General features: G+C 40.6%; 1 protein-coding gene across 2 annotated transcripts in view; it reads right to left on the bottom strand.

Annotated features, from left to right (window-relative positions):
- The window catches only part of Cwc22 (CWC22 spliceosome associated protein homolog), a 46927-nt gene extending 37006 nt beyond the window's left edge, over positions 1-9921 (bottom strand). For both annotated transcript variants that reach the window (XM_028762893.1, XM_028762894.1), the window contains exons 1-2: positions 9707-9921; positions 235-375 (exon numbers count right to left, since the gene is read on the bottom strand). In XM_028762893.1, coding sequence (XP_028618726.1) covers positions 235-261 — 27 coding nt within the window. In that variant the 5' untranslated portion in view covers positions 262-375; positions 9707-9921. The remainder of the gene's footprint in view (positions 1-234; positions 376-9706) is intronic.
- Between the last annotated feature and the right edge of the window lie 1533 nt (positions 9922-11454).

Genomic DNA, 11454 nt, shown 5'->3' with positions numbered 1-11454 from the left:
ACACACACACACACACACACACACACACACACACACACACACACACACACAAAGAGGGGATATCCAGCATGCTTTCTCAACTGTCCCTTTACTCCACATTATTCCCACCTGGTCCACTTTGTTGAAACTGTGTTGTGGTGTCAGAGTATGCATGAGATTCTGTGAAAGCACTTCTGGTTAAAGCACAGGCATTAACTGACTAGGAGCTTACATCTTCAAGTTTCCAACACTTACTTTCATGTGTGCCACACTACTTTTCATTTTCTGCTGTCAGCTGACCCAAGAATGACCAGATTCTTCAGGTTCATTCAAGTGACACGTACTCAATGGTCTGAGTTCCTTGACAGTTTTTTTTTTTCTGTCTCCACACGTCACCTAAAACACAATAACACAAGCTTGTTAACAATGATCATGTGCAATAATGGCATGTTCCTTCTAAATAGCAGGCACCTAACCACTTAATTTTCCTCAATTAGTAAAAGTAGATATAATTGAATTTTTAAAGTGAAATCTTTAAATAGTTACACAAAAGGAAGTGTACTTAAAACGTATTAGTAAAACTACAAAAGCAAGAGAATAAATAGCAGGCTTATTCTGACAGGGACCAGAGATAATTTATAAACAGCTCTTATTACACTAGATTCAAATGCTTCAGCAAGGGAAACTTATATTTACAACATCAAGTATTGTATATAAGAGAAACCAAAAAAAGACACCCAATTTTTGCATATCAGTCATATAAATACTATATGTTTGTACAGAAACAATCTTTTGAAATATATTCCATATGGAAAGATAATTTGATAAACTGAGATGTCTTAGCCTGCTTTACTAAAGGCATAGGGCTTCAGAAATATATGCACATTTAAAGAACCATTAGGTTCTGAATAAACCTAAATCTGCACTAAATGTCTTCTTCTGTGTGCATATGTGCATGTATTCACATGTGCCTGTGGAGATCACAAGACAACCTCTGGCGTCTTTCCTCAGCCATTGTCCATCTTTCTTTTAGTCTCTCACTGTATGGGAATTGCTAAGCAGGGAAGGCTGGCTCGCCTGTGAATCCCAGAAATCTGTCTCTATCTGTCTCCTCCACACTGGGATTACAAAAAGGAGCCACCATGCCCAGGAATCAAACCCAGGTCCTTATGTTTGCTAGGCAAGTGCTTTACTAACTAAGCTATCTCCCCAGCTGCCAATGTCCTCTAATAGCCTTCCACTGAATGTATTTTAATTTCTATTAAGTGCAGAATTAGTAGTTACATACACTTAGAACTGTCAATCAAAATTTTTATAATTATAGTTTATGGTATGAGGAAATCAATTCACAAAGATAAAATGAAATATAGGAAAATGAAAGAATATACAGGGAGTACAAAGAATGTAGTTAGTACTAAGACGACTATATACAACTGGAAACCTAGCCTAAGCTGTGTTACATGAAGGAAACAGCATTTCATGGTCCTTCTACCTATCTCCCAGCTCTTCCACTCTTTCTGCCTTCTCTTCTGTGATGTCTGAGCCTTAGAGAGGATTTACAAATGTGTTATCTGGGGCTCAGCACCTTTAGAAGCTCTGCTTTTGCCCCCTATTCACTGTACATGTCTTTCTCATTAAAACCAAGAGCAGTGTCCTGTCCACTTTTTATGTCAAGTTAACACTAGTGTCATCTGAGAAGAGAAACTCAATTGAGAACCTGTCTCCATAAGATCAGGCTGTAGGCAAGCATGTAGGGCGTTTTCCTAATTAGTGACTAGGAAGGCCCAACTCATTATAGATTGTGCCATCCCTAGGCTGATAGTCCTTGGGTCTACAAAAAAAAAAAAAAAAAAAAAAGCAGGCTGAGCATGCCATGAGAAGCAAGGCAGTAAGTAGCACCCCTCCATGGCCCCTATATCAGCTCCAGCCTCCAGGTTCCTGCCCTGTTTGAGTTCCTGCCTTGGTTTCCATTAATGGAGTGTGATTCAGGATATGTTAGCCAAATAAACTCCTTGAAGTTGTTTTTGGTCATGATGTTTCGTCACAGAACAGTTTCCCTAAGACAGTAGGATTTGTCTACAGGTATACATATTGAGAGGGTAGTCTGACACTATTGGCTTAACTAAACAGTTAGTTCCCCACTAAGGCTTATGACTTCGCCAGCCAAGTATCTGACTGGGTTTGCACTTTCATTCAGGAGTCTCCTCCTGTGGAGCAGGCTTCCAGACCAATCCGAGAGCACACTGGAAGGGTCACTATTGCACAAGTGTCCCCATCCTGCCTGGCAGGTTGGTACTCAAGCCTGTAAGGTTCTCATCTGAGCATTTGCTACCTTTCCTCCCCCAGCAACCAGGATATGTTCTAGGTCTCAGAAAGCTAGTCAGCAGGAACAAGTTTTCAGTTAGCTCACTTCCAACTTGTTTTATCTGTATCTTGCAATCAAGGTATGAGGTGTCTTAGCAATATGGTCATAACATGCTGAAATTTAACAGAGAACTATGTTAAACTACAGTGTTGAAAAAAATTCTTTAATTACAGTTAGTTAAAATTCTTTCATTACAGTTAGTTTAATGTACAGTTAGTTTTTAAAAAGCATACCTAAAATTTAAAGCTAGACTTACCTGCTGCCCAAATCATCTAAAAGCACCCCCTCAATGAAAATGCCAGCATTAGTAAACAAATGCCACATTGGGAAATACAAGCTGGAAAATTTAGAAAATATTCTTATCCCCAAACTGGCCTACTCCCTGCAGTGCCAGATCAAAAGACTATGATGTTACTAAGAATATTTCTTTCTAATCTTCAATAAGGATTTCTTACTTGATCAGCATACCTAGAATACACTATGCAGATAGTATAAGCAAGTGAATCACTTGCCTCCACTGTGCCAAAGAACTTTCCTGTGATTCTACTGACTTCTTAAGTCTAGCTTCTCGCCTGTCCACACTAATTGCAATTCTTTATGTACTTCCCTTCAAAATGCTTATTTATTTAAACTTAATGAGTTTTCTTTCTGTTTGGTGTTATCCTTTCTGTTTATAACTTTCAACACAGAGCAAATAACATCAGACACTTCCAGACAGTCTTTTACATTTCCATGTCTCAAAAATGTAAAGAGCAAAGCTGGTAACACTGTAGAGGGCTGCTGTAGTTCAGACAAGCACACAAGCTCCTCTCACTGTCCAGATGTATAGAGAACATGCCTCAAGGAAGGCTCGGAGAGGTCAGCAAATAGACTAACTGGAGATTCCTGCAGTGAGAGCAGTTTATATAAAACTGAAAGCTGCGGCTGCTCTTCCCAACACCACTATATGGACTTTGTGATGAATTATTAAACTTCTCCTCCTGTCACAAATAAGCAACTTAGCAAAAGCACACCTGCTTCTGTGAGTAAAGAGGGTATTTTATAACAGAAGATGCAGTACTCCAGAGAATAGGACTTTACAACGATGGTTATTTTCCTGTTCCAGCAAGCACCAGAAACCTAATATGTAGTAGCATTTGTATGACATACTTCAAACTGTGAGCCAAAACCTATGAAATTATGTATCTGTTGATTAAATGAAACCTTCTAAACATGAAGCAACACTCCGATGGCCTGACTGCATTTTCCTCTTGACACATCACTTTTAGCACCATTGGTTCCTGGGTGTGTTTAATCCACATCAGAGTACTCACTGAAAATACATGACACAAAACTTGCTAATAGTCTGAGCTTCTGTGTTCTACAGACTAGCAACAGGCTTAACAGGCTTTAAAAAAAATCCAAGTTGTCTGATGGGAAAATGGTGATATTAAACAATATTCAAAATTTAAGAAGAATCTTTAGTTCTAAATGTCAAAATGGAAGGCAGTATGACAGAGACTCAGGAACATCCTTTCCCTTGCCAAGCAGAAAATGAGAGGAAGACTGGCCACAGTAACGCACACATGCACACACATATGTGCACACATAAACATTTGTGAGAGACTTATCCTATGATATGCCAAGAAAGGAAATTATTTCATCTTAGAATCACAATTTTAGGTCATCATATACTTATGGTGCTTTGTGGAAGAATCACCAGGTACAGCTACAGGTTGACAATTATCTGTAATCTTAAATCTCAAAACTCTCTGAAAACACAAAAGGTTTTGTTAGATATATGGTAAATCATTTAACACCAAAACATGGCATATTCCATCTTGAGTCTGTGTGCTTCTTGAAATATTAATGTGCTTGATTAGAAAATGTTTACCTGGACCTCAAAGAGAAAATGCTTAATAAATATTCTATTCCTTTCTTAAAATATAAAAAAATGTCAAAACAAGTCTGATGTAAGCATATATAAGACACGCAGGCCTAGGTTTGCTTCTGAGTTACTAACGAATCTCATGCTCTGTGTCCCCATTTGAATTGAATCCCCACGTTCCCATACAAGGGAGAAGCTGTGTTGATAGCTCAGGATACTACCTGTTTCTAAGAGAAACATTTGCTACAAACATTTGATCACTCTTCTGGCCTCTGGTTCTCTGTATAAAGAAAAGCTTCAAGTTTAGAATTCAAAGATACCTTAAGACAGTAACATGCAGACGATTAGAGAAAAAAACTAAAAACTAATTTTCATAAGCACTATACATTATCAACTAAGAGGAAGTTATTATCTGCCTTCATTTCTTATATCATGAAGCCAGTCCACTATTAAAGAGTATATGATACGATCACTTCACTTTAAAAAAACAATTGTTGGCTTCTGAATGTTTACCAAAACATATTATCTGTAAGAACTGGAATCTGATCATTTTTGTTTCAAAATACTAGCCATCCAGTTCTAGATTTATAGTACTAGTTCCCAGTTTAGTTCTAAATAATTAAAATCTACATGTTGAACTTATTTACAGTCTATTTAAAAATAAATTATGACACTTATGGACAAATTCCTTCTATCCTGTCCTCTGGTCCTGCTTGCTGCATCCCTACACTGCAAAGATGGTTGATAGTTCTAAACCTGATATCCCTTATTCTTAACTTCACTACACTCCTCTTCCCCACTGAACTTGGCTTTCCATCTCTACTTTCTCAGCACTGATCAAGGTTATGAAGTGACCTGTTGCAAATCCAGAAAGAACTCCCTGTTGTGACCAGACATTCTACATGCCTGGTCCTGCTGAGCCATCCCTCTGTCCTTCCAAGTCCTTAGTCCTCAGTTTATACATCACCTCTCAGCTCTTCCTCCGCCTCCTGCTCTTGCCTCTAAGTTATACTTTAACTTTTTGCTCATGGATTCTTCATTCTGTTCATTACTATAACACTGGAAGCTTTAGACACATACATCTTGCAAGAACAAATGACTAAGACTGACTTTCACCTTGCTATATTCTCTGAAGAGCACCTCCACCCCTGCAATGTTGGCTGTTATTCCAATCTAGCCCATGCCTCTCTATGGAGCTGCAGTCTGAGCGGAGACCTCCATGTGGGCTCTGATGGCCTTCCAAATGAAGGCTGTGCAAATTGGCCTCATTTCCTTCCCAAGCCAGCTTTCCCTCTAGCTTGTTTCCTGTAAATGTTCGCAAGTGGCATTTTTTCTTCATTCCCAGTCAGTCAAGTCCTTATTTTATTCTTCTTCTTAGTAGAAGAAACAAATTTGCTGTTTTACTCATTCTCTGTATACAAGAGGCTGGTGGGAGTTTCCATTTAGAGAAGATAATAATAAAACCACTTCAGCTTCACTCCAGAGGCAGAGTGGGTTTGACAAGTTTTCTAAGACTTTTAGCACTATCTGTAACAATTTATGAAGTATAAGTTCCCTTTGCATATTAAACTTGGCTTTCCACTTATGGAGGGCAAAAGGATCATTTTAAGTATCTGTAAAGCTGCCCCTGGGGAAATCAGGCTTTGAAATTAAACACATATCCCATTAGAACATGTTTAGGATTATCCCCTACTTTCCAAATGTCCTTAAACATTTTTAAAACAGAAACCTTTGTCTCTAGGTCTGTTTCTACTATGTTTTACTTTACAATATATTTTTAACAGAAAAAATTTCTCAATAGCAGTCCTGCTACTGAACAGAACAAAGCCTAAGGGGCATCTTCCTTGTTACTATCCCGACTCATGGAACTTAGATTCATTCTCCTAAGCCTATCTCTTAGCTTACTTTCCCATATATCCTTGGCTCATGGCTTCAGTGCCTGGGAATGGGGCTTAATTTTATTCAGTAGTCCTGCACCTCATTCACTGAGCAAATGGTGTCATTACAGTTTCTCTTGATCTACTGATTTAAATACAGACTTCTATCCATTTTCATAACAAAGACCAAAGAAAACATTAATTTAAAAAGACTATCATCCTCATCATAATACATGCCTTTCAACAAAATACTTCAGTGCTTCTAATCATGTACCAAATCTTTCTTCATTTGTTCAAGCTTGTATTTGTGCAGAAGAGACTCTTTGAGACTGTAACAACTGAAAGAAATACACAATACAGGACCTCAAAATGATGAGGCCACTGCATACAGTCTTTCTGATAAAAACAGTGGCTTTGGATAGGGAGGTAATATTTACATCACATACACACAAGACATCAAAAAGTGAATGTTCTTAACCTTAAGGTGGAGAAATGTCTAGATGTTATAGCTATGCTACAAACACACTTTTGCTGAGTGTACAAAAAACAGGAGGTACTAATGCCAAGTCCTGAAGGACAAGCAGGAATTATATCCATACAGAAAGAAGAAAAGGTCATTCTGGAAAGGGACCCACATACATACAGGCTCAAAAATATTTAAAACTAACAAATAAATAAACAATGACTTCAAGTCATCCGGGTAAAGGAAGCATATAGAAAATGAACATAAACGACATGGACCCTAAGAGACCCATGAAGCTAAATCATTAAAGGCCTTTTATGGATACAGCAGATCTCTGAAATTTTCAATCATTGACAGTAACACACACACACACACACACACACACACACACACACACACACACACAGAGAGAGAGAGAGAGAGAGAGAGAGAGAGAGAGAGAGAGAGAGAGAAACAGATACTTAACGAGCTCAAAACTTAACAAGGTCAAAATCTAAAATTAAGTTTTATAAGGAAAGGGTAGCTTTAGATTATCTTAGATCCAAAGAGAAGTCAAGTTATTCTGACATCATATAAAGAGGAAGGACTCCTCTACCCCTTACTCTTGGAGCCACCAAGCTGTCTGTCATTATGTGCATCAAGGCAGCACTAGTAGTAGATGCTGTGCCCTTTCAGGTATTACAAGAGGTAACTGGACCTGAATGATACAAACACAGCAATGTAGCATAGGCCTTTATCTTTACTTCTTACTTTGTGGCTTCCCCTCCTCCAAGTCAAATCTGGTCCTCAGCTTTGTCAACCAAGTCTGTTAACTTGCACAGACTGGCTTGAAAAGACCTTTCTTAGTATTAGAGGTTTGGTTTTGTTTGTTTTTTCTTCTGAGCATATTCTGGCTTAAAGGAAATCTCTCCATAAGAGAAACTTACCAGGTAGCCTCTAGACACCAAGCACACCACCTACCACAAGGTCGAGAAGGAACCTATCTCGTAAAGTGATGCAGAGTACCCACGGGATAAATTTGCAGGGAGGAAGTACTGAACTTTGCCTGGCTTAAGCCACTACTGAGTTAGGCTCAAAGATAGATTAAAAACAGCTAATTCTCAGTCTTGCTTACTAAGTTATTCATTCTTTAATCACTGAAACTTTTCCTAAAAAGGGGTGCTCCACACTTTCTTTTCTGTTCACTGGGATTTACTAATATAGGACAACAGGCAAAGGCTTGCTTGAATCCACTCCCCTGCCCATGTGCTATCTTTTTAAAAATTGTTTTCAAAGTTTGTGCTGAGGTAAGCATTCAACTGTCTTATCCCATGTTCACGAGGGAGACGTAAGGAAAAGTGACAACAAGCCCAAGAGTTTACTGAAATCTATCCTAGAGGCCTCTGCGCTCTATCAGCCGTCCATGTTAGAAATTGTAGGGAACCTCAAAGTGGCTCAAGACACCCCAAGACCATGTTCTCTGCACAAAGATTTAGTTGCTCCAGAAGGACAAGGGCAGAGAATAGGAGACAAAACCAAGACACAGAGGATGAGGGGGAAGGGGAAGGGAACAAGGGAGAGGGTAAAAGGGTGGGATATTTGTTCCAAGGGAACAAAGGACTGTCTGGATAGAGACAGGTATGCATGTAGGAAAATGACAGTTTATGGGGTGGGAGGAGGGTGTTAGGATGAGATATTTTATTTAAATTAGGCATGTTAATTAGGTCACCCAAGAGAGGCTTTGGATTGCTGGACTTCAATACTTTGATAGTTGGATCTTTACAGGTTAGATAAGGGAACAGATCTTGGGGGCTAGCTTTAGGAATGTAATCTAACAGTTTTTAGCAAGACACAGGGAATTGGGAAGTAGGGTCTTGCTCACCACATTCAAGCTGGCTAGGGTGCCTGCAGTAATTTTATACTTACAGGGAAAACAAGGAAAATCTGACAGAACAGCCCTCAAAGACATTAGTTCAATCTGATGTATTAGCAATAATCACTTCTTTCTGGAACTGGTCTACTCCCAGACTGACTCTGGCTTGGCCAATCATGAACAACTAGGAATCAACTAGGTGGAAAATATCCAGTCTAAGCTGGGCAGTGATGGCACATGCCTTTAACCTCAGCACTTGGGAAGTTTGAGGCCAGCCTGCTCTAAGGAGTGAGTTCCAAGACAGCCAAGACTACCCAGAGAAACTGTCTGGAAAAACAAAAACCAAAACGCAGTTTAAATATAGAGCAATTAAACAGAAAAGGCAGCTCATTTTTACATATATGGATCTTTTTGCTTTCATATACATATACGCACAATTCAAGTTGCTGGTACAAATGGCTATCAGCAAGCTGGTATCCTGTCCCCTGAAAGTGAGTTTACAATTTGTTGTGATCCATCTTGTGGGTGCTTGGATCTGAACCAAGATCCCTCTAAAGTGGTAGCAAATGCTCTTAACCACTGAGCCACCTCTCCAATGGCTTACTGGGACTCACTTAATGTTTCTACAATATCTTTCCCCCAAATTATTCTCCCCGTACTTCAAAAAAATGAGTTAGTGGCTACAATGTATCAAAAAAAAGTCTTGCATTTAGAGCAAGTGGAAACAGCTGGTACATTGCTGTTTGTGAAAGTGTATTGTAGGGCCAGCAGCTCGCAAAAGGCAGGGACTGCAAACCCATGTTTGGAAGTTACAAATGGTAGAGGCTCTTAGAGTTAAGATTAACTACGAGACGCAAACACAGAAGATGCGAAACATGGAACACTAGGACTAAACATGACAGGGGTTCAGTCAACTCAATGAAAACGAACCATAAATGAAAATGTAATAGAATTGGCCACTGGGATATTAAGCTGGAATGAGGCAAAAGCAGTTTATTAATGCCAGCCCTGGGTCCTGGGAAGCCGACTGGGGACAGAACCCAGGGAGCTCCCAGGAGAAGTGTTCACCCATGATAACCCAGACCAAGGCCCAGACGCGCACGCCCCGCCACCGGCGCTAGGCCCAGCCCGCACATGCTGCACCTCGCGGGCCGCCGGTAGAGAGGCGCAGCCACGTGAGGAAAGCAAGGCCCATTGGTCAAACGCCCACTCGCAAGCCCCTGCCCTCTCCACGCGACCTAGCAACCCGCCGCCCCAACTCTGGCTCCTGGTCTATCCCGAGTCTTCAGAGTTCCGTAATTACCTAAAGCTCCACCGCGCCGCCATTACACCGGAAGTGCGTCAGTTCCCTTTCCCGGGTGAGGGCAGCGCGAGAACATCGTAAAAAACTGATAGTGAATTGACAGGTATGTTATACTCTTAGTGATAATACCGTATAGTATTACCAGAGTCAAAGCTATCCAGCTAGTAACACCGCTCCTCCTCCTCCCCCCCTCGAAGAACATGAGAAAAGAAAATACTAAGTCCTAGTGGACTACAAAATCCAGCATGCTCTGGCAGCGCGCACGGAAATAAGTAGTTTGCCAAAGAGGCCGCGATGCATGACGGGAATTGTAGTTCGTGCGAGTAGGCGGTCACAGTAGAGAAACCTCTGTGAGCTAGGCTTTTGAGGCATGCATCTTATTCTAAAACTACTCATCTTCTAAAACTATAAAAAGTAGCTCTTAGTAGTCACATAGCAATTTTTTGCAGTGTTAAAGGTTAACGCTAAGATACATACTAGGAAACTACTCTACCACAGAGGCTTACTATATATACCTTGCCTGAAGATACTAAAAAGAGTAGAGATCCCTTTCAGACTTTTGACAAAAGCTTTGCCAAAAGTCTGTTTAGGGGGGGAAAGTGGCAAAATGTTTAGCATCTATTAACTTCCAAGATTTTAAATTCAAGTGAATGAAAGACTATCTGATTATGATGTAATGATAATGAGAAGTAAATTGGAGGCCCAACATAGTGGTGCCTGCCTTTACTCCAAGTACTTGCGAGGCCGAGAGTGGCACTGTGAGTTCCGGGACATCCAGAATTACATAATGAGCCCCTGTCATGAAGGAAGGAAGAAAGGAAGGGAAGGAGGGAGAGGAGGGAAAGAGAGGGAAGGGGAAGGGAAGGGAGGGGAGGGGAGGGGAGGGAAGCAGCAGCAGCAACAACAAAGTAAAGGGAATAATAAAATTCTAGAGCTGGTCCTCACCTTGCATTAGAGTTTCTAAAAGAACAGTTTTGATAGAATGAATATATAGTAAGGGATATATCGGGCTGGCTTACAGGATATGGTCTGGATAATTGTCTTGGGTTTTTATTGCTGTGAAGAAATGCCATGACCATGGCAACTCTTATAAAGGAAAAGATTTATTGGGGCTGGTTTACAGTTTCAGAGGTTTAGTCCATTATCATCATGACGGGAAAAATGGTGGCACTGGCAGACATGGTGCTCGAGAAGGAGTTGAGAGTTCTACATCTTGATCTGCAGGCCTCAAGGAGATTGTGTGTCACACTGGGCATAGCTTGAGCATAGGAGACCTCAAAGTGCACCCCACGATGACACGATTCCTCTAACTAAGTCATATCTCCTAATAGTGTCACTCCCTATGGACCAAGCATTAAAACACAAAAGTCTATGGGGGCATACTTACTTAAACCACCAAAATCGTCCAAGGACAACTTCCTCACAGTGGAAGAGGCAAGAATTCTGTTGTTGCTCAGTCCATGAGACTGCAGTCTCTGTAGTCCTGTCTGGTGTTGGGATTCCTGGAAGGCTCCTGGAGAGGTGCTGTTTTTCAGTCTGTGTTAGAATCCTCAAGAAGTTGAGTTCAATACTCACAGCGACAGGACAGACCAACTTGCTATCGATGGAGAAGGTGCAGACTAATGATACTCCAGACTCAAATAGTATGCAACAGAAAAGAGTGTTTATTCTGCAGAGAGCCTGCATGCAGGGGTCTACCATACACTGGGATGGAAGACAGAGGTGTGGACTTTGCAGGGTCAATGTAA

This window comes from Grammomys surdaster, unplaced genomic scaffold (assembly GCF_004785775.1).
Source record: "Grammomys surdaster isolate TR1022 unplaced genomic scaffold, NIH_TR_1.0 136, whole genome shotgun sequence".
Taxonomy (NCBI): domain Eukaryota; kingdom Metazoa; phylum Chordata; class Mammalia; order Rodentia; family Muridae; genus Grammomys; species Grammomys surdaster.
The sequence above is the reverse complement of the archived record's forward strand: the minus strand, read 5'-3'. Positions and strand labels throughout refer to the sequence as shown.